Here is a 23,553-nt window from a genome sequence, read left to right as displayed (position 1 = left end):
TCTCTGCAGCAGCTTCCAGAGGAGCCCCTGAGGCCTCTGCAGGTGGAGCGTATTCAGCGTGTGGTGCAATTGGGTGTATGATGCATTTTCTTTCTTGGCATAAATAGATTTCTACCTGAATGTCTCATTGGTGTTTTGGGGGCTGAGTCATTATGAAAGTGGGAGGCCAATCAATTTTTTAGGCCAGGCATGGCCTGTTGAGCTCGCTGAAGGCAAGACCTTTGTTTCTTTGGCAAGGAACCGGTTGGAGAGCAGTCCACGTCCTTCACCGTATGGAGGTGCTCCAAGTTCATCCTCCAGTACCCGCCCACACTACACACTTGTACTTCAGCAGCACTGTCCTTCTGTCCAGCTGTCTGTGTCCACAGTTCACTGCTCAGCATGACTGTGTCCACCCTGGAGAAGCAAGGTGGTCGTTACCTGAAGGGGGCTCCTCTCAGCTTTAAGCCAGTGCTGTTTGGTATGAGAAAGAGACCATCCAGGGAGAGAAACATTTTTCGATGCTCATAAAATTTAATGTTTTTCATTTGCTGTCTTTCTTTCAAAACGTGGGCATAATTTATTGAGCCGTGTTTAAAATATTCAGGAGGGCTCTATGTATTCCTTCCGAAGGAATATGATTAAAAATGCACCGGCCTCCCCTGATTCCTGGAAGACATTAGAATGTGACAAAGAGCCACATAATTCCAGGATTTACATCTTTATATGAAATCCTGTGCTTTCCAGCACCTGCACAATAAACTTAAAAACAGCACTTCAGGGTGATACATCTTCTGGAGAAACCTCTGAATTGGGGAGCGAGTGGTAGATCTGTGATATTATGTAACTTCCTAGGTGTGGCGTCCAGTTCTCAAGAATGAGAAGAAGCTGTCCCAGGGTGAGCCCCTCCTGTGTACCAGCCTGGGGCTCTGAGGTCAGCTCTTGTCCCATCTGGGTCTCCCACCAGCCCTGCCCGCTCAGCACGATGGGTCCCCACTGTATAGCACAGGAGGCTGAGGGACACAGGAATGCTGCGGCTCAGGCGCGGCTGGGCCTGGGTGTGACCTGGTTCTCCTGCCTCCTGCTGGCTAACCTCCTCCCGCCCCGCCAGCCTCGCCTTGTGTACAGTCTCCTGGACCCCTCCCCTGGCCCCCGGGACCCCACTGTGTCCTGGCTGGGACACTGGCTGTGCTGTGTGGGGACTGTCAGTGTCTGAATCCCTTGGGGGCAGGGAGCTCCCTGAGGTCACCACTGATGCCAGAACCTGGAGAGAAGGTGGCATATCCACCAGCTCCACTATTGGTAAGGGTGAGCTCCCAGTGAGAACCCAGGACAGCGCCTGGCACACCAGCGAATGACTGCATAGGCGAACGAAGTCATTCCAGAAGTGGCTGCAGACAGGAGGAACTTTATAAATGAACCACCCCAGGGCCAAGAGATGGTCCCTCGTGGTGGTGGTGAGCGTGGGCTCCAAGTTCAGAGCCCAAGGCCTCAGCTCGTTAGTCTTGACGAGGACTGAACCTCCGTGCACCTCTGTCTCCTCGTCGGGGTAGGGCGGTGTCGCTGCTGGAATGGAGAAACCACCAAGGCAGGGATTTTTCTCTTTCATTTGCTACTATGTCTGTAGTACTTGATAGATGTACAGGGCTTGGTAGATGCAAATAGAAATTTGTTGAATGAATGAATCTCTGAGAATTTTCGGATACTGAAGATGAATTTCCAAAGAAGAGACAGTGCCGTGGCTGGGCCCCAAAGGTTGTCTGTGGATGAGCTCACAGAGGGACGATGCTGGGAGCTGGGGCCGGCCCAGGGTGTGCGCTCAGCAGATGTTTGCTCTTGCTGATGATGGCCTCTCCCCTTCCTCCTTCCACCTCCCCACCCCGCCACCAGCAGGCTGGAGAAAGCTTTCTGTGCTGGGGAGACAGACAAGGCCAGCACCAAGCTGCCTTCCAAGCCCAGGATCCCTGGGAATCGATAGCTGTCCTCTGTGAACAAGCCTGTAACAGCAGTTGACAGTTGAAAGGAGAGGGCAGCAAAGCCATTTTTTAGGACTTTTAAAAAAAAATAAATTGATTGATTGTTGCGTTGGGTCTTCATTGCTGCATGCGGGCTTTCTCTAGTTACGGAGAGCCAGGGCTACTCTTCGTTGCAGTGCACAGGCTTCTCGTTGCGGTGCGCAGGCTTCTCATTGCGGTGGCTTCTCTTGTTGCGGAACACGGGCTCTAGGCACACGGGCTTCAATAGTTGTGGCTCGCGGGCTCAGTAGTTGTGGCTTGCGGGCTCTAGAGCGCAGGCTCAGTAGTTGTGGCGCACAGGCTTAGTTGTTCCGCGGCATGTGGGATCTTCTTGGACCAGGGCTTGAACCCGTGTTCCCTGCATTGGCAGGCTGATTCTTAACCACTGTGCCACCAGGGACACCTAGCAAAGCCTTTTAAAGTAATTCTTGGGCTTCACTGGTGGCACACTGGTTGAGAGTCCGCCTGCCGATGCAGGGGACACGGTTTCGTGCCCCGGTCCGGGAGGATCCCACATGCCGCGGAGCGGCTGGGCCCGTGAGCCATGGCCGCTGAGCCTGCGCGTCTGGAGCCTGTGCTCCGCAACGGGAGAGGCCACAACAGTGAGAGGCCCGCGTACCGCAAAAAAGAAAAAAAAAGAAAGAAAGAAGAAAGTAATTCTTGACCCATTTTCACAAGCCCAGCTGAGCACAGTGTTTTGTACTTGTAATGGGTTATAATTACAACCGTTGTTTGATGACAGGTAAGTGACACTATCTGCTGTGTTAACAGAAAGGAGCCTTCACCGCCTTCTCCTCTGTTGCCCCCCACCCTTCACTGATCCAGCAGAAATAAGCTCTGGAAGTGTCTGGTGGTGTCAGTGGCTTTGGCCGCCACCCCTAGGAAGACATGTGGAGTCGGGTGAGGTCTTGCGTTCCATGACAGGCCTGGGAGGCGGCACGGTATGCTGGGGTGCACGGAGGCTGGCCACGCAGGGCCACACCTCCTCCTGTGGGTACCTTGTGTAAGAAAAGGAGCGTGGGTCTGGCGTCACCTAGTGCCCTCATCTCTGTGTGACCATGGGCGAATGTTCTAGCTGCTTTGGGCCTCAGTTTCCTCCCCTGTAAGATGGGAGAAGCAGGGCACCTAGCGAAGTGTCTAAGGCCTCTGTGTGTCGTTGTGCAGGTTGTACACTGCGCGAGGGCATGAGGCTGTCAGGACCAGTGGGAGCTGCGTCAGCCCGTGCGCCACTCACTGAGCCTCTGCGGGGCTGTGGCTGCTCAGAGACACACCTTTTCTTACAAAAGAGCCTTTTTCTGTGGCCCTGAAAGTGCTTGACATGTAGTAAGTGCTCAGAAGACAGTAACTGCTCTTACACTCTTGAGGAATCATGTATGGAGAACATGGATAAACGTGTCAAAGGATCTGGGGAGTAAGGTAAACTGAGATATGAATTCATCTTTGAAGGATGGATAGCATTCTAGGAGATGTGCACAGAGGGAAGTGTGGGGCAGGATGAATTCTCATATGATCAGTGTCAGTTTTTCCCTTGAAATATTTCTTTCTCTCCCCTCCCTTCCCCACCTTGCCCCTCCTCCCATCGCTTGTACGCCATGCCAGGGAAATTCGTGGAAAGCCATTGAAAGATATTTTTTTTTTTGAAAGATATTTTTAAACTTTGGATTATGGAGAAATTTAATGTAGGCAGAATAGTGTATCGTACCCCCTGTACCCATCACACAATCTCGTCTGGCTCCAGCTGCCAAGGCCAGTCCTACTCCATGCCTAACCCTCCATTGCCTTCACCTCCATATTCTTCTGAAGCAAATTGCAGACCTCTTGTCATTTCTTCATCAACATCAGTGAAATGTTTTAAGCAGAGAAGGAATGTGATAGGGTTTGGGTCACAGGGAGGCCATTTGAGCGCCACCTTGGGGGTGGGGCAGAGGACAAGGGGGCAGCGGGGTGGCAGCTGGAGACTGTTGTGTTTGTCCAGGTGGGAGATGGGGGGCTTCTCAACCAAGGCTTGGGTGACAGAGATGGAAGAGTGGGGACAGACCTGAAGGTGGTTAAGGCTGTAGATTCTGTGGGACCAGTGACACCGGGTGTTTTTCTGGAGGCCGGTTTAATGGCATAATAATGGCCAACAGTTACGGAGCGCTCAGTGCCTGTGGGCTCCTAGCTGAGCACCTCTTGCGTGTATATCACCTTGCTCAGATCTCACAAAAACCCTGTGAAATCTGCACTGTTAACCTCATTTTATGAATGAGAAACTGAGACCCAGGTTGGTGAAAGCTTCTTCCCGGAAGTCACAGCTAGAAGGGGGGGGGAATCCCAGGTCGCTGGGCTCTGGAGTTGGTGCCTTGAACACCAGGCTGTGCGACCCCTCTGGTAATGCTGCCAGGATGGGTGACCAGGTTTTGTTTTTCAGCCGTGCTGCGCGGCACGCTGGATCTTAGTTCCCTGACCAGGGATCAAACCCGTGCCCCCCGCAGTGGAAGCACGGATTCTTAACCACTGGACCGCCAGGGAAGTCCCAGGATGGGTGACGGCTGATGGAACCTGTTTAAAAACCTCCACGGATGCCTGATGCCTCTTGTGTTATTCTTCTGATAGGAGCGTGTCTTTCAGCAGAGCTGGGGCTCAGGGTTTTGTTTTTGCTTTTCTTCCCCTGTCCTTGCTCATTTGTCTCAAACGACCACCAGGAAGGTGTTGGCTGCTCTTTTATTATTGCCATTTCTGTATATTCTGCCTTTGCTCTTTAAGGGCCATTAGTGGAAAGCAGGAAAGGAAAGGTGTTATCTGGGTGGGTAGCAGCTGCTGCCGTGTGTGACCTTTCTCAACAGCTTGCCCGGTGTGTTCTCTGAATGGTTGGGTGTCGGGAGAAATGAGGGCAAACGTCGGGGACAGGGACCCGGCAGCTCTGTGGCTGGGCTTTAGCAGTTACATAACATCTGTTTCTCAGAGGCGTCCCGTAGTTAAGTAGTTCTGGGTGTTTCCTCCTCCCCCATTAGACCATAATACCAGCAAATGTTTTTAAGCATCCCTTCTCTCAAGCCCGGCGTTCTGAGCACAGAACGGCTCGTTACAGAGGAGGTGAAGGAAGTCTCTCTTCCACAGGAACTTATCCCTCGGCCTCCTTGCAGGCTTCTGCTTATCTCAGTGGTGCTGCGGATGGAGCCCAAGTGGGGCTGTCTCAGTGGACTTGAGGATGGAGCTGCTCCCTGGGCTCCTGGTGAACCTGTCACTTGGCAGCTTGACAGTGATCCAGGAGGATCAGTCCCGAGATCCCAGAGCTCTGCCTCGTCAGGGCGAGCCTGCACGCCTTCCCGGGGTCAGCCCCACACAGCACAATCAGAGCACAAGGTGGGCTGGAAGGCACAAGGAAACAGGAGACTCGGGAGATGCAGGGCCCCGAGCCCCGCAGTCACACCGGCCCCCTCTTGCAGACTGGTTTTGGGCAATGCTTTACCTTGCTGAGGCTTGCTTTCCTCATCTGTAAAATGGGCATAAAGCTCGACCTCCCAGGCTGTGGTGCCTGCTCCTGTAAAGCACCTGGGACACTGCCGGACCTGAGGAGGTGCTCCGTTACGATAAATTAAGGATCACTCACTGTGGCAGGCACTGGGCGCTCCCCAAACTCTGTCATCCCTTTGTTCCTCATGACAAATCCCTCATGTTCCTCATGACAATAGGGAACAATACCCCCATTTTATAAAGAAGGTACCAAGAGTCAGAGGTGTGAAGTAATTTACTCCAGGTCACACGGCAGTGAATAGACAGGACCTGGGTTTGACCTTCACGCCCCTCGTTTTTCTACACCTGATTCGAGGCCCTGCCTAGAGGGCTCGTTGATGCCAAACATCTCCAAGCATTCCTGACAGTGCCCTGGAATGTCTTCATGTTGGAATTTTCATTTACATACTGGTTTGCACAATGCCTTCATATGAAGCAATGACCACTTTGAAGAAGGCCCATCTTGGCTGCTGGCCAAGTTTCTGGGTTTCTCCTTGGACCCTGAGTTTCACAGTAGCTCCTGCCTTTGCTAAGGTTCTTGTTTACTCTGGGCGCTCCTTCCCTTACTGTCAGGGTCCCCCTGAGGGGGGCTGGTTGCAGACCGGTCTGTGATAAGCCAGACTGGGCCTCGGGAGCAGCCAGAGACGGTGCCTTTTCCCGGAGTGTGCGCGTGTGTGCGCATGCTTGTGTGTGATGGTGCCCCTTATCTGGGTAATGCTCTCTGTACTTGATCCCAGGTTTATCACCTCCTCCAGGTCCTCTGGTATCTTGAGATGCTAGCTCAGCATCCTGGTCATGGTATATGCAGAGAAGCAGGCTGGAAAGTCCAAAACATGGACTCGGAAATTTGAACACCAGTTCTGCTGCTTGCCTCCTGTGTGGCCTCGGGCGAGGTGTCTACCTTCTTTGTGCCTCTGTTTTGGTTTGCAGCTCGGTTCCTGAGCCTCTCCTTCCTCCTCTGGGAGATGGGCATGATCAGGCACCTGCGGGCAAGGCCCACCATCAGTCTCAAAGAGAGCGATGGCAGCTGTAATTTTTTTTTGAAGACATCTGTGACCTTGGCTAGATCTGGACGTGTGTTGTTTCAGCTAACGTTCCTGATTTTCTTAGTCTTCAAGCCTAAATTGACTCTGTACAAGGAAACAGGGTATATACATCTAAAAGACCAACAGATGTTGATAACATTGGTTCTTACTTTTCTTTTCAGTTCTCTTCACAAATTTTATCCAAAAATGGTCGTATTTTGGCTTTTGTCATTGTTATTATTAGTCATCGTTTCTAATAATTATTAATGCAAAACGTTGTTTCAAGTATAGCATCTGTGTTGTTGGTAGGTGCTTCTCAAACTTTCTGTGCTGAAGAGCCAGTTTTTTTGGTTTTGGTTTTGTTTGTTTGCGGTACGCGGGCCTCTCGCTGCCGTGGCCTCTCCCGTTGCGGAGCACAGGCTCTGGACGCGCAGGTTCAGCGGCCATGGCTCACGGGCGCAGCTGCTCCGCGGCATGTGGGATCCTCCCGGACCAGGGCACGAACCCGTGTCCCCTGCATCGGCAGGCGGACTCCCAACCACTGCGCAACCAGGGAAGCCCTGGTTTTGTTTGTTTTTAAGTATTTCCAATTCATTGCAAACTGGTACTTGTGTAAAATACAAAAACAAAAAAAAACCAACTAGAAAAATTCCGGAATTCCTGGATTTCATACCAATATGAAATTGCTTCAGATGTTTCGAAATGCTTATTGTGAATTTCTGTGCTTGCCTCAGGTGGGTAGCAGACAGCTCACATCCCTGCCCCAGTTCACGGCCCCCTCGGTTGCAGACTTAACTCTGCCATCGCAGGAGTAACAGCGCTGCGCGTGGTGGTTGCTGCCATCTGGTGCTGGCCGGCAGGCTTGATGCGGTTTTCCTCTCGCTGTGCCTTTGTTCCCCTCCTTGAGAATCTGGAAGTTGAGAGCTGACAAGTGGAGGAGCTTCCGTGACATCCCAATTTTACAAATGATGAACTGAAAAACCTAGGTTTCTAAAACTAGGGAGTGGCCCCACTGCAATTCACACCTGAGTGTGTGACATCCTTCCCCTTTGTCTTTGACAGTGGTTCCCAAGTCTGATTGATCATCACAGTCACTGGGGTCTTTAAAAAGTATTGCTCTGGGACTTCCCTGGTGGCACAGTGGTTGAGAGTCCGCCTGCCGATGCAGGGGACACGGGTTCGTGCCCCAGTCCAGGAAGATCCCACATGCCATGGAGCGGCTGGGCCCGTGAGCCATGGCCGCTGAGCCTGCGTGTCCGGAGCCTGTGCTCCGCAACAGGAGAGGCCACAACAGCAAGAAGCCCATGTACAGCTAAAAAAAAGTATTGCTCTGGACTCCCGCACATTGAATCAGCATTTCTGGGAGTGAAGCCCAGAAATCTGCATTTCTCAGAAGCCCTCCGAGCAACTAATGATCAGCTTGCTTTGAGAGCCACTGGTCCACACTGTGCTGCTTCCCTCTGCTCTGCAGGACTGACTCATCTCCTTAACCCCTGAAGGGCTCCTGTGCCCCAAGGTGGAGGGCAGGGAACACAGACAGTGGCTCTGACTCTGATGCCTTCGGCTCACAGCCTGACCTCTCTGAGCCTCGAGGCCCCATCCATAGGAGGCCCTGCCCACCTTACAGGAGGGTGGCGAGGGTCACATGAGCTGATGGATATAATAGTTGGTGTTTAAAAGTATGTTAAGGCAAGTGGGCACTGGGGCTAGGACTTTGTCTTTACCTAGGCGGGTGCAGTGTCTTCACCGCAAAGGGAGGTTCTAGATCCCTGCCCACAGCCAGTGTCACTGGGGCCCACAGACAGTTTGTGTGTTTTATAAAACTGAGGTAGATTCTGAGGCATCAGGTGAACATTCTCAGAGAGTTTGAGTATGTGACCAAACGAGTCTCAGTTGCTGTTAAAATTTGGGGGTGTCTTGGTCTAATAAATCAGGAAGTGTCTAATTTGGTATGGTAGCCAAAGGAGGGGTGAAGCAAGATTTACTGGAATGTGATTAGATAGAACATTCTGATATAAAAGGAAGTGCCAGGGGCTTTTTTAATTTATAATCTTTTCATGATTTGGCAGGTAATTATGATAATTCCTGGGATTTTCACAGACTTAAAAGCTTTTTCACAGACACATTATTTTTGGAGATCATCTTCCCTGATGCTTCAGCTGGAAGGGATTGCTCAGTCTCTTGAAGCTCCAAAGGCATCATCTTACAATCCCCAACTCATATGTCACCGTGATGACGCCTTTCCCCAACAATGATGACCCTTTATACCAGGGATACTAAATAGGTGTCATCGCGTAGGCCAACACACTGATCAGTTGGTTAGGGCTGACTGGGTATCTTCTTGAGGAAGGTAGCAGTGATCGACTAGTGATGTCTGCCAAGTGGCAGGCAGTGGGAGAGAGCAGTGGAACCTGATAGATCGCACCAGTTCCCTGTGGTTGGGCATTTAGGTGGGTTCCAGCCATTTGGAGCTAAACTTCTGCTTGAGCACATGTGCAAGTAGAGGCACAGGCTACTCCACAGCAGGGGTTTGCTAAGCCACAGGTGAGTGATTTCAAAAGTTTGACAGATGTTGCCAAACAGCCTAGTGACTTAAACTTCTTTAGTCTTTCTACCGTCTTCTCTCCAGCCTAAACGACAAAACCCAAATGTTGACTGACAAGCATTCACACCTTATTAGCTCATGAGCTGTGCACCTGCCAGATATAACTTGGGAACCGTACCTGCTGCCATCCGCGTGTTCCCTTGCGCCTTTCAGAGAATCGGGGCTCAGTTCCCAGTGCTTTGGCCCATGTTGGGCTCTGTTGGAAGCTGCATCAGCTGTGATCAGTGCATCTCCACCTGGCATTTGCCTCTGACTCTGTCACGTCATTAGTGTTGTCAAGTGGCACCTCCCCCTTAACCGCCTTCAGATTAGTTTTCGAGGAAATACACCTGCTGAGAGTAGTAAGAAACACGACAGACTCCTAAAGTGGCCCTGAGCACAGTGAGTGCCCGGCTCTGACTTAGGGCCTGGGTCGGCCACAGGAGGCTGCCTGGCACGTGTCAAGGCCGATTCGAGAAGTGATGCCTGAGTCTTGTCTCCGGGCGAGGCCTTTCCCGATCCCCCATCTTCCAAGTCCTCCTCTCTCTCTGAGCTCTAGTCCAGTTTGTCTGACCTCTAGGATGTGAACCCCATGACCTTCCTGCACCCCAGCACCGAGAACACTGCCTGGCGGATGGTTAGCAATTCTCTTGGTGACATCCCTGCTTTGGAGACGGTGAGCCGTCTGAGCCACTTGTTATGGAACATGTGGCCCTTTTCCATGTGGCTTCCAGAGACCTGCCTCTCCTCCTCCTCCTCTTTCATGTCCCTTTCACGTGATCACCCACCATGTAAAATGAGCTTCCATTCACTGAGCATTTGCCACGCGCAGACATGGTGCCAAGCCTGCTAAGGGCGTCAGCTCATTTCATCCACACGGCGGCCCCGTGCAGTGAGCACTTTTGTTTTTTTGTTTTGTTTTGTTTTTAACATCTTTATTGGAGTATAATTGTTTACAATGTTGTGTTAGTTTCTGCTGTATAACAAAGTGAATCAGCTATACGTATACCTATATCCCCATATCCCCTCCCTCTTGCGTCTCCCTCCCACCCTCCCTATCCCACCCCTCTAGGTGGTCACAAAGCACCCAGCTGATCTCCCTGTGCTATGCGGCTGCTTCCCACTAGCTCTCTGTTTTACATTTGGTAGTGTATATAAGTCCATGCCACTCTCTCAGTTCATCCCAGCTTCCCCCTCCCACCCCATGTCCTCAAGTCCATTCTCTATGTCTGTGTCTTTATTCCTGTCCTGCCCCTAGGTTCATCAGAACCTTCCATTTTTTTAGATTCCATATATATGTGTTAACATATGGTATTTGTTTTTCTCTTTCTGACTTACTTCACTCTGTATGACAGACTCTAGGTCCGTCCACCTCACTACAAATAACTCAATTTTGTTCCTTTTTATGGCGGAGTAATATTCCATTGTGTATACGTGCCACATCTTCTTTATCCATTCATCTGTCGATGGACACTTAGGTTGCTGCCATGTCCTGGTGAGCGTGGTTTTTAATCCCCCTTTTGTAGGTGACAGGCCTCAGGCTCACAGAGGTTAAGTGACTCGTACAGGAGCACACTGTTAAGTAATCCAGCCAAGACCAGTCTTGCACTGGAGTCTGAGCCCTTAACTGCCTCTCTCAGCTACCTCCCTGCCAACCTCTGGGCCTTTGCACCTGCTGTTTTCTCTGCTGGTTGTGTCTTTCTCCTCTTTGTCCACAGGATGACCTCCTAGAGCTCAGCATGTTTATGGAACGTAGAAGACCCGTGGGGCTGAGTGACATTAGGGAGAGTTGTTGGGAGGAGAGGGGCAGGAGATGGTGTTAGGGAGAGAGGCTGGGGCGGACCTGGAAGGAGGGTGGATTTTTATGCTTAGGGCAGTTAGAAGCATTGAAGGTTTTAAACAGCAGGTGACAACATCAGCTGTTGCTTTGGGAAGGTCACTCTTGCTGCTTGGTGGAGAAAGGATTGGAGGGCCCCTGTCTCTCTCTCTATCTTATTCCCTGCAGCTATTGAGAATAAGGAAGGAAGGTCAGGTGAAACCTGTTAAATGCCCTCAGAGCCTCATAGAAATTCTGGTAGGCAGTGGTTGTGCCTTTTATTTTGATGATAATGGGAACCATTTGTGATCTCACATTTCTCTTCTGAGGCTCGCTCTGAGTCTTGAGTTCATTTCTAGTTATACTAGAGTTTGGAAAGAGTTGTTTGAGGAATAGTAAGCTCAGTATGGTTTATGTAAGATGAAAGCTGTTTATATCAGTAAGTGTTTGTAGGGATATGTAATGGAGAAATTCAGGGTTTCAGAGCTTCGCCTAGTAACAATGAGCATTGCCATTTTAATGACTGCAGGAAATTATTTCATCAAATTTTGTCTCCTCAGTTCCATAGGATTCCCCCCCCCCCCCCCATTCCCTAGTGAAATGAAAGCTTTGTCTGATATGGTCAAGTTACTCTCTGGCTGCAAAAGAGAACCAGCGTTTTGACAGCTCATGATAAACACTGCTTGAAGCTGGGATGTGTCAGTGTTTTATGCACTTATGGAAAATTGTTTTAACACTCTGGTTTCCACTGCCAAACAAAACAAAACAAAAACAAAGCAAAACCCTGCCTTGCTTTAGAAATGACAGTGGCCCTTATTTAAAGCTTGCATGTTGTGGGGGCATATTAGCAGGTATTTAGCAGTGATATTGGCAGTTGTGTATGTTTCCTGCTTGCTGTGTGGTAAATGGATTCTCAGCCCTGAGGAAGCTCGTGGAGGGTTTATGTGATTTCTGTGCGTAGGAGTCGAACAGTCATTATTAGTGATGTTGTATTTGTTTGTGAAAGGCCAAAAGATCATCTTAAGCTTTTTTTATACAAAAGGAATAAGGCAACCGGGGAATATTAACTTCAGGTCTGTATGACAAAAAAAAGTCGTTAAAAGACTCAGTGACTTATTCTCCGTTTGTTAATTGCATGGCTACTGCAGTGTCTTTTATGCCATTTTCACTTTGCATTTCACACTGGTTTGAAAAAGGTGAGCATCTGAGGGACAGAGAGGGGATGACATCTGAGTGGAGATTCCCAGAGCAAATTAATGGATGCATCAGAATTATGGTTGGGAACCTGATAAATTTCATGTTGATTGCACCTGGCTCCCCTTACTTTCAGGTGAAAAATTTTAATTCTTTTAAAGAGGCTAAGTGGTTGTTCTCTCTGATAAATTATTAAGAAACTAAAAAGTAAAGAAAAGTAGAAAGAATGGAAAGAAAAATAACCCTTGACTCATGTTCATATCGTCATATTTTTCCTCCTATGCCTTTTACCCTTTATGTAACATATCCAAAAAATAAAAACAAAAAGGAGGGCTTCCCTTTGTTCCTCCTGAAGCATCGAGATTCAGGTTACTCTTTTTTCCCCCACAGAGCTGCTCCTTACATCCTTTCTTTATTCTGACAGTATGTTTTATATTTCACATAGAATACTTATTATAAATGGTCTGATACTATTTATGTGTTATATAGAATGTAGTAAGTACCTGGCTGAAGTCTGGGGTGTAGGAGGGATGATCTTCTGAGAAGGGCAGAGGGACAGGGGCTAGTGGGGGTCTGCCTGACCTCTGCATTCTGGGGGGCTTCTCTGTAAGATGCTTGCCAGATTCTTCCTTCAGGGCTCCTGATGAGCATGGCAAGATTACATTCTCACATTTCTCTAAAACATTTAAATAAATTACAGTTGAATTTGATTTTAAGCCCCAGTAAGATCACTCTTGTAATCAGAGAAACTACTGTATGTTTTGACCATATGGGATATCTTTGTTCTGTTTGTAAGTTACAGCTTGAAAGAGCTGTTATTGATTCTGGACATCAGTCATGGGCTATCTTATCGCAACCTCCATTTTTATTTATTTGGGGTCAGCCAAGTGTATTGAAACGTGGATAACTTCGCAGGCTCTTGGCAGGCCTGAGTGGGCTAAACGGTGGAGCGGCAGGATTGTGGAGTGTGGCCCAGTGGTCAAGAGCCGGGGCTGCGGAGTCAGCCCTTTATTAGCTGTGTGACTGTGACCCGGCTCCTTAAACACCTCTGACATTGTTCCTCTTTCTGTGAGGTAGGAGCAATAATATCTTCCTCAAGTATTTTCCTGGCATAGAATGATCAGTGACCATAGGGCAGCTGTGCTGCTGCAGGTGTGTCTGTCACCCTCACTGTCACCATCCTCAACAAGGCTCCGGTACTGTTTTCTGGGTTTTCAGAACCAAGGCCCTGATGAACAGAAATGGCAGTCATTCTACTTGTACCATTAGCGGGGAAGTTCTTAACAGGCACAACTCGGATGAGAAAGAAAGCCTTTGCCAGAAAATTATTCGTTTATTAAGAACAAAAGCCTAAGATCCAAAAATGACACGATACAGTCACATTGTGACCATAAACTGGGGACCGTTGAGTCCATAATGTTAAAATCAACCAAGTCAAAAACGTATTCAACTTCTGACTGGATTGCGTAGCTAATCCGTAAGTATAAGCAGTGTTACTGTTTCCAGCCTGACAACCTCCTGATGCCTTGCTGACAAGTGATGGGCTCGGAGAGAGCGGGGCGAATCGTGGGGAGGGTCTGCCCTCCGAGCCTCACTACATGGTGCTTGTGTGTTGCAGGTGGCAGAGATGCACGGGGAGCTGATCGAGTTCAATGAGCGCCTGCACCGGGCCCTGGTGGCCAAGGAAGCCCTCGTGTCCCAGATGAGGCAGGAGCTCATCGACCTTCGGGGGCCGGTGAGTGTTCCCACCCAGCAAGGCCCTGGCCTTGCCTTTCTGCCCACACTGTCTGTTGGTCCACCCAGCCTCTGCTGCTCACAACCATGCTGTTATGTTTGTTCAATGTCAAGGGTATGGGAAAATACAGAGACTAAAAGAGGGAGCATCCAGGTACCCACCACCTAGACTTTACGTGCATTAGCCTTTACCACATTTGCTTTCCTTGGGGTGGGAGGGGGTAAAGTAAATAAAATGCTACAAACTGTCAGAGTCCCCTTGGCACCATTTCATGCCCTGTACCCATAATCGATATTCTGAAATTGGCATATAGCCTTCTCCTCCCTGTTTTTATAGTTACTACATGGATAAATTTCCATAGAAATAAATAGTTCCAGTTTTGTGTAACTTTTACCTACATGGTATACTTGTACATATCTGTTTGCCTCGTGTGTATGTGTGTTTATGTTTATTTAGTATTATGGTTTGAGGACCATCCCACATAGATCTAATAGAGGATTTTAAACTGCAGCACTCTTGATACTTTGAGCCATTTAATTCTTTGTGGGGTGGCTGTCCTGCGCATTGTAGGACGTTTAACAGCATCCCTGATTCCTACTCACTAGAGGCCAGTAGCACCCCACCCAATCATGGCAACCAAAGATGTCTCCAGACATTGTCAAAATATCCCCTGGGGGACAGAATCACCCCTGGTTGAGAGCTGCTGACCTAGTTTGTTTACTTTCTTGATTCTTTAATTCTCTATTGAATGAAATACTACAATAGTTTAAATCTGGTTGTGTTCATAAACATTTAGGTTGTTTCCAGTATTTTGCTACTGCAAATCATATTGCTGAGAGCATCTTGTCCTTTTTGCACATTTATAATAGCTTCTTCTTTGCTTTAAAACTTTCTTATGATGTCAAATGTTAAACACCTGAAGGTCGGCAGATGTGCGATGCACTCTCACGTAACCATTGTTCAAACGAGCTATTGTCAGTCATGGTCAATCTTATTTCAAGTTACCAGTACCTGCTTTTCCCCTCCATATTGGTTTGAATCAAATACCAGGCAGTTTCATCTGTAGACTTTTCAGTGTGTAGCTGTAAAAATGAAGAAAACAAATAGAATATCATGGTCAGGCCTCCATTATCAATAATTTGCCTATACCAATGAATATCGGTCTTCAAATTTCTTCTTGTCTCATAATTTTTTTAATAGTTTTTTTGAGTCATGGTGAGGAGTGACAGATCTAGATCTGTCTGCTGTGAAAGACTGAACTTTTTTTTTAAATGATTGAAAATTGTCAAAATTTGGGCTCTTGACAAACCTTGTTACACCCATCCATGCTGAACAGCCAAGAAGTATAAAAGGGTGTGTTCAGTGAAAAATAAATCTCCTTCCTATCCGGGCCCTTTACTGTCCTGCCCAGAGGCAATAACAGTGATTGCCTGGGTTTCTCTTTACAGAGTTGAGCACTGCTTGAGTAAGCTGCGCGCACACACCTACACGTTTAACAACCAGTAGCGGCTCTATCCCCTGTTCTCTATGTTACTTTCCTCTCACCTATCTATGTACTTTAGACATCATTTTATCGTACTTCACGTGTAGGCCTGCATCCTTCTTTTAAAGAGCTGCATTGTATTCCTTTGAACTGATAATACCAAGGTTTATCTAACCAGGCCCCCATTGATGGATATTGAGTTGTTTCCCATTTTTATTTTTACACCAGAGCCGTCAATAACATCCTTGTGAAATCCACATTTAGAATAGAAGGTTGTCTGGCAGCTCATGGGGCTACACTTGGCTGGGTGTAGACCCAGAGATCTCGTCTGGCAAGCTTTCAGGGCGCTGGGAGGACTAGCATCTTCTTCCATCCTCCTCCATCTGTTGCAGGAAAACCCTTCCTGAGCGCCAGCGTCCGTCAGGAACTCCCGGTTGTCAGAGTTCCGACGGTGTGTCAGGCACACATGGGTCTTCACCTTCATTCTCTCATTGGATTTTGAAGACGAGCCTGTGAGTCGAGTGGGATTAGCATCCTCTTTAATAAACATGGCAGTTGAGATGCAGAAGGGTTCAGGGCCCCGCTGGGCTTCTCATTATATTCCACCGCGGTGCTGGGCCCCCAGCCCATCAGCTTTCTTCTGCTCCGGGTCCCTTGCTTCCTCCTGCTGTCCCCTCTGCCTGGAATAAGGCTCTGGCCTCAGGTAACTCACCCCTCAGTATCTACTCATCGCCTCCTCAGGAAACCTGACCAGGTCAGATTTTCCATGTTGAATGTGATGTTTATATGTATCTCTCCCTTCTTCTCTGGCTGTGATTTTTCATTCATCTCTCACTAATCAGTCTCTCCATGAGGGGCCCCTCCTTGAGGGCAAGTTCCATGTCTCTTTCTGCTCCCTTTGAATCCCATTGATTCACATAGTAGGTGCTCAATAAATATAAGTTGACTTATTGAGTGAATGAATGAGTGAAAGAGGGAATGTCACAGGTAGTAAGTGGTGGAGTCCAGATTTTCCCTGGGCGCCTCTGACATGAAAGCCCATCTTCTCTCCTCCTGCCAGGCTCCCTCTTGCTTCCAGTCTGATTGCCCTTCAAGGCAGTGACATCCCTTTACCCAGAGGCAGCTCGAACCATCATCAGATCCTTTCCTGCGGGCAGGTTGTGATGGCCAGAAGTGAGGAGGGAGTAAAGCGGTCCTGAAGGCTGTTGGGAAGAGCTGGCCATTTGGGCATTGGCCCCAGGGGGACATCTTGACCTTGTTGTTACTGCCTCAGGCCCGCTCCAGTCATCTGCCCAGAGCCAGACAGACGGGGCAGAGGAGGGAGGCAGCCACAAACTCGGCTTCAGTTCTGGAGCCCGTGAGAGGCCTCTCTTGTGGGAGGCTGCCCTACCCCTTCGTTTCCATTCTCTGCTGATCCCGGACTAGACTTCCTCCCAGACCGCCAGAGTATTTGAGGGCCTCACGGTCAGGACCGGGTCTGCCTTGTTCGGAAACCCCGGTTTCCTCTTCCATCAAGTGGAGAGTAACGTGGCACTAGCCGCTTGGGCGGCTCCACAAGATGCTGCCAGTAAAGGTGCTTGGTGTCGGGCACGTGGCAGGGGCCCCGTTTTCATCTCTGAGTCCCCCGTGCCCAGCACCCTGCCTGGCACATCGTAGGTGCTCCGTAAATGTTTGCTAAGTGAGAACTTCATTTTCATAGAGCAGAGGATGACTCCATGCACCAAATAATAAATTTTTTAAAAGATAGGTGCAGGGACACGGTTTCTTCTCAGTGTTACCTTTTCATGATATTATAGACTTGTAAGAAGTCACTTATTTTAAGGAGAAGGGTTAAATTCTTATTTTAAGGATTAAGGGTTGAATTTTTTCCTTTTCTTTTTTTGAATGTAAGTATTTTTAGGACTCTCTCCTCGTTATACACCCCCTGCCCCCAGTATAACATGTGAATGAATGCTGTAGTTTTTTGTTTTTGTTTTTACCTTTTAGCAGGATTTGATTACAGCCCTGAAAGTTCTCTGGGAGAACAGCTCCTATTTTGAATAATAAATGGAGACAGAGAAATAGAACCTTGTAAGATGACGGGATGTAGAGGTCAATTACAGTCACAGCACAGGGAAAGCTGAAGGCAAAACAACTCATTAAGTGCAAGTTTGTTCCCACAGGGGAAGCAAACTTGGTCTCACTTTATGTAATTGAAGTTGGATTCCTCTCTCTCCTGCCCCTTCTGTGGGTCTCTGTTTCTTTGTCCTAAGTACTGTTTAAGTGGGTCACCTCCACTTAAGCAGAAAAGACACCCTGCCTGGTGTGGCTTGAGGTCTGTAGAATCGCTTCCCTGATTCAAAGCACCAGCCCTGTTGGTTTGTCCTCCTGTCACCAGTCTCTCACCTGTCCCCTCCCTTGTCTGTTTGGTGAGGGCCATGTACTATGTGCTTGGTGTTGGCATGCATTTTTATCCTTTCCCCTCAGAACAACCCTGTATAGTATATAATGGACCTAATAAGGTCCATTTTTCAGCTTAGCAAACCGAGGCACAGAGAGGTCTCAGGACTCACCGTGAGGCACACAGCTCCGCAGTTGCACCAGATTGCAGATCCAGGACCATCTCATTCTTCAACACCATGCTGTTTACTCTTCGGTGTTCTTTCCTTTTTTCATTTCAAGCAAAATTTAGTGTCTGTTGTGCTCCAAGCACAACTCTCCTGGGGATTTTAAAGATTCAGATCCCTCTTTGGTGAAGCTCTCGCACATTCCACTCCCTGACTGCATCTCCCCCTTCCTTGTCTCCCCCTCTCGCTTTGTACATCAAAGTTGGTTGGTTTTCTTTTTTTTTTTTCTTACTGATCACTTAATCTTGATATCAGACAGGCTCTTTGGAAATTTGGAATCTGGAGAAGGCAGAGTTTCGGAAGAGTAGAATAATAATTCAAAGGGTGCAGGCAGATGGTGCATATAAAAAAGGAGGGGGTGCTGTGATAAATCATCTTGAAAAAGGATGGTCAGTAGGCTTCTTTGCTGTAGCACTTTCTGCCAGGTTGCCCCATGGCCGTCCATGAAGGGGAGATCCGACATGCTTTGTAGGCATTATTTCCCCAGGGACCATCTTTTCTAAGATATTTTTCAAGGGATGCCTTTAAGAAAGTTAGGGCCGAGTTACGTATCATGTTCTTTACCCCACACGCCAGCTGCAGGGAGGTCCCGGCAGCGCGGGTTGTCCCGCGAACCTGCCCTGGCCTGGGCTTCACAGGGCCCGGAGGGGAGGAGGTGGCATTGCCTGGCCGTGGGGCGCACTGGGCCTGCACCCGCTCTACCCGGGGTGAGTGGCCGGCCAGGCGTTCAGTCTTGGGTCCCACTGGCCTTCTACTGACTCCCCAGCTGGCCAGGGTCTCAGGCACTTTGGGCCTCCTCCACACTGGCTCCCAGACAGTGGACTGTGCGGTTCTCTTGGATTCTCTATGCTCTCTGTTGCTGTCTCTGTTTTTTAATCTCTTTGTTTCTTCTTCTGTCTCTTTGTGTCTCTCTCTCCCTGCTCCTCTTCGTTTCTCACTCTCTGCTCCTTTCTTTCTTGGTCTGCCTCTGCCTGTCTTTCCCTGTCTCTCTCTTTCACCCCCTGTGTGCGTGTTGGTTTCTCTGCCTCTGTCTGTCTGTCTCTCCCCGGTTCTGAGTCTGTATTTGCCACTGTCTCAGGCTCTGTCTCTCCCCTCCCCCTTCCCTTCCCATTGTCTCTAGTTTCATAGACATTTACATTGCTCTGTGGCATGATGACGATGCTGTTCGTTGCAATTGCCTTGAAAAACTGCAAATCCTTTCCATTTCGGGCTCCCTGAAGTGACTTACAGTAGAATCAGCTTCCACGGAAGTCTTTGCAGCCTCTCCCTTCTTGCTTGCATCCCTCCTGAGCTCCTGCCTGGCCCTTAATCTGTTTCAGTGGCCCTTCGTGCCCCAGCATCTGTCACTCTGTATTACCACTTTATGTTGAATTTTCTTTTTTTAACCTGTGGCTAGATAGCCACCCTGGGACAGGGGCCGTGTTTATTTTCCTCTTCTCGGAGGCTGGCACACAGTCACTCAGGGAGCAGATGCTGTCTGAGTCGGGCCACGCATCTGCAGTATGCTATGGAAACACTGTTAACCACAGTATCTGATCATCCAGAAAGGTGCTGTCCTGGAGGCTGCTGGATGCCAGAGACTTCCCATTAATCCTCGCTGCAAGCTGCATGGTGTTTCCATGGGCCACCTTCCCTCCGTTATTGAAATGACTGAGCTGGTGGGAGAGAAAGACGAGGAATTTAAATCTCAGGGGTGAGACATGGACAAAGCTCGTCTCAAGTTTTGTGATAAGGTCCTACTTTGAAATAAAATGCTTCCTGGGACTTTCTTGGTATCTTTAAAACCTTCCGAGGGAGGGATCTCATTTGAGGGCTGGTGCTATTTAAGTCCAGAGCTTAAAAGAAATATATTTTCCAGCCGGTGGCACTTCCGAATGTCTAATGATCAAGTACCAAATTGTCTGCGGCCCCACAGCAGCTCTCAACAGCGCATTCCAAATTATAAGAGGCTTTTTAATTCGGCACTTGGACATCCGTGTTCTAATCGTCTACCGTCTTGAAGGAGATTATTTTTAAAAGTGCCATTTAAGAGAGGCTGCTAAAAATATGTCTCACATAGAGGCTTAAGTCAGAAATATTAGTTTTTGTTACAAAATCATCCGGAAAGATGCTTGCAGAACCCACTTTAAACAGCTCAGTGCCAGAGAATAAAAGCCCCTCTTTGAGTCCAGTCACCCTTTTCTGTCAATGGGCAAATTGCCCACCTGATCCCACGCCCCTCGGCATTCATGCTGGACTCACAGGTCTGTCTGCCCCCATGTGCCCAGGTCTTGCCCCTGGTTTATGCCTGGTTCACTCATGGCTGTGGGTAGTTGGGTTCCTTTGGGGAGCCCTGAGGGGCTACAGTTTAGCATTTGGGTAGACAGAGCCTGGCTACCCAAGGCTTACGGCTGTGGAACTTTGAAATTACACTTCCAGTAAGATCAGAGTTTTGTGTCAATTGACAAATGCAGCGCGTGCAAGCTTTGCCACAAGGCTGATCCCTTACTGATGCAAGTAGGAAGCACTGGCAAGGTACAGAGTCATCAGGACATGTGCACATCGGGCTCCCTAATGACTTCAGCTGTGGGTTCAGGGAGGCATTTGCTGCCTGTCCGTCACTCGTGTTTTGTGAGGCTGTTTTTACACAGAGTGTGGGGCATGCTGCAGGGTTGTGGAGGACATGGGCTCCGCCCCTGAGAAGGTCAAGAGCAGAATATGTTTTGCCTGACTCGCGTCTCTCTGGTTTGACTGCATTGTGACTTGGCGCGGAGATAACTCAGAGACCTTTCCTGCCACCGACCCTGAAGAGATAGAAGCCAGGTTTACAAAGCAACTCTTGCTCCCCTTTTTGCCTGCTTGCTCACGTGGCCATGTGATCACTCGGCTTAAGTTCGCTGCTCACGGCCCCACCAGCAGGAAAAATGACAGGCAGCGACAGTCAGGGAGCTCTCGGGGCTCCCAGGCCCTGTGCTCCCCTTCTTTAACCACCGCGTCCTTCCTGACAGCAGCTCACTCTTTCTTCTTTTGTTTTCACCTGACCCAGGAACTCGGAGTCGGATGAATTGAAATCCTGAGCTCGTGACCGACACCCACCTATTATAGGTGCAAACAAGGCCTACTTTTCTTTATTTAATATGGTAGCCCTGATCCACTCTTTGCCTTCTATGGAAGCTGCTCCCAGACTCTACCCTCCCCACTCCTGCGGGTTCAACCTCAAGACTTTGGGTTGCTTGGCTCCTAACCTCTGTGTATTTTATTGGCATGTAGGTGTTTCAGTCTTATGTTGTTGGGCTGGAAAAGCTGTTCTTGAGGGTCAAGCAGCCATGTGGCCTGGGCTTGGACCTCTGTCCCGTGCTGTCAGACTGTGGTGCTGTCCTTGACTCATGTCATTTTTGTCATCCTCAAAATGTAGACTGTCCAGCCTCTTCCATCCTGTCTCCACTGTGCCTTGTCAATCCTACTGACTAAGACATGTCCATCTAAATCCTAATTTAATTGATTCTATTTCTGCTAAATTAACACACATTGTATTTCCAAGGATACGTAATAGCCACGTGATTATACTTGTATAAACCCTCTAAATATATTTTATGTGCTTATTTCTTAATAAATATCTTTCTCCAGGATAATAGAGTTCCCATCTGATTAGTCCTCCTCCCCCACCAATTGCATGTGACTCACATATTTTTTTTTAAAGATTTCTTCCTATTTTTTATAATATTTTTTTAAAAAAAGGCTCATCTCTTCTTTTTTCTCTCCTGATCCATCATTAACTTGGGGCTGCCGAAGTGGAGAGTGGCATCTGGGCATCAGAGGGATCTTACGGTTTGTTCTGGAAGCGTTCCCAATCTCCTTGAAGTGGATTTATGTAATCTTCCCGTGGAAATAAATGCTGTTTTTACTGTATGTGTCATGGAGGTTGATTCCCTGGTCCGCTGGTTTGTGGGATCCAGAGCCAATTGTGCCTAGATCTGTTGTCGTCTTTTCTGGGAAACCGAGCCAAACCACTGGCTGCCTGTTCTTTTGAAAACGACCCCTTCCTGAGGGACGGGTACCATCTTGGAATTGCCTGTGGGGTCTGCAGAGCTTCTGCTCCTGTTTCTGAGGAAAAGGATTTTGCTGACCAGGGTTCAAGCTGTGTTCTCCCAGATACACAGAACCTCTGGGCCTCATCCACACCGAAGTGGGTGGCCGTGTTTTGAGATGTGATGGATGTTGCCAGCCAGGCGTTTGAGATCTGACTTTGACAAGGCTTTTGATAAAGTCAGAAAAACCTTGTGTCCACTCAGATTTTTTTTTTTCTGTCCCAGGGTGTCATGGCCTTTGCCAGCATGAGAGCATGTGTCTCCAATGAGAATCACCTCCTTCCCCTGTTACAGTGAGACTCACAGCCAGCTGTGGCTCCCAGTGCCTCCGTACATGCAGATCTTTTTTGGGCCTTTTTTTTTTTCTATTGAAGTAGAGTTGATTTACAGTGTTGTGTTAGTTTCAGGTGTACAGCAATGTGATTCAGTTGTATATATTCTTTTTCAGATTCTTTTCCATTGTAGGTTATTACAGGGTATTGAGTAGGGTTCCCTGTGCTGTGTAGTAGGTCCTTGTTGTTTATCTATTTTATATATAGTATTAGCCTTGTTTTAGAAAGAATCTGGCAGGTGCTGCAGCAGGACCTGACTCTGGCCTTGTCCTTGCCTCTCGCTCTTGGGCCACGGAGTCCTGCCCCTCACCTTTGCTCGTGCCCTTCTACTTGCATTGCCTTGCTTCTCTGCCTTTTGTCTTTCAGAAGACATGCTTTAAATTTTTTTTTATTAAATTACACAAATAATATAAGAATCTATTTTTGAAAGAAATGAAGTACTATACAACTGAAGAGAGTATAAAATACAAGTGTCCCTCTCCCAGAGATCCTTACTCTAAGAGTTTGGGTATGTGTTGCCTTCTTTCTTCCCACCCTTACAGATCTTCCCCACCCTTCAAAATCTAGCTCATTCTAAAGCCCTCAGTGGCCTGGTCAGTACTGAGTTGTTTTTATTTTTAACTTCTTCTGAATTCCTGTAATCCTTTTCCCCCTCTGAACCACCCATTTTGTCTACTTTTCTTATGTTGTCCTTTGTTTACTTATTAATGAATTTGTTCTGTGGACTTAGACCCAGTTGATTTTTTTCTGCCACTGGACAGAAGTTTGTTATCCAGTGGAGGACACACAGAGACATGTTACCACGTAGTTGCAGTGGAGTATGAGGAGGGGCTGGCAGAGGGCAGGCTCTTGATATGTATTTGTTGAATGACTGAAGTAACAAACAAATAAGAGAATTATGTACAATCAGGTGTAATGGTGGCACAGTGTTGGGTTAATTAACTGCTGGGATTGTCCTGGAAGGCTTCAGAGAGGAAAGGTTTGACTTGGGTTTTGAAGGATGAGTAGAACTTGGTCGGGAAGATGGGCCTATCAGGCGGGGGGACGGGTGGTGTAAATCAATATGGTGCGTTCGTGGATATTGTCGTCCACTAGCTTCATGGGTGTATCCTTTCGCTTCTCCATCAGATAATGAAGTCCTTAAAAGTGGGAGTGACATTTACACTCCTACCTTCAACAGGAAGCTGCTCCCAGGCTTTTTATATATCAAATCTTTCCCCAA

General features: G+C 48.3%; 1 protein-coding gene across 1 annotated transcript in view; it reads left to right on the top strand.

Moving 5' to 3' along the window:
* Positions 1–23,553, top strand: part of SNX29 (sorting nexin 29) — a 566,576-nt gene that overhangs the window by 338,033 nt on the left and 204,990 nt on the right. The window contains exon 16 of the mRNA XM_082671124.1: positions 13,727–13,843. Within this exon, the coding sequence (XP_082527250.1) occupies positions 13,727–13,843 (117 nt within the window). The remainder of the gene's footprint in view (positions 1–13,726; positions 13,844–23,553) is intronic.

The sequence above is a fragment of the Grampus griseus genome, assembly GCF_964374135.1.
Source record: "Grampus griseus genome assembly, chromosome: 14".
NCBI lineage: Eukaryota > Metazoa > Chordata > Mammalia > Artiodactyla > Delphinidae > Grampus > Grampus griseus.
The sequence above is the reverse complement of the archived record's forward strand: the minus strand, read 5'-3'. Positions and strand labels throughout refer to the sequence as shown.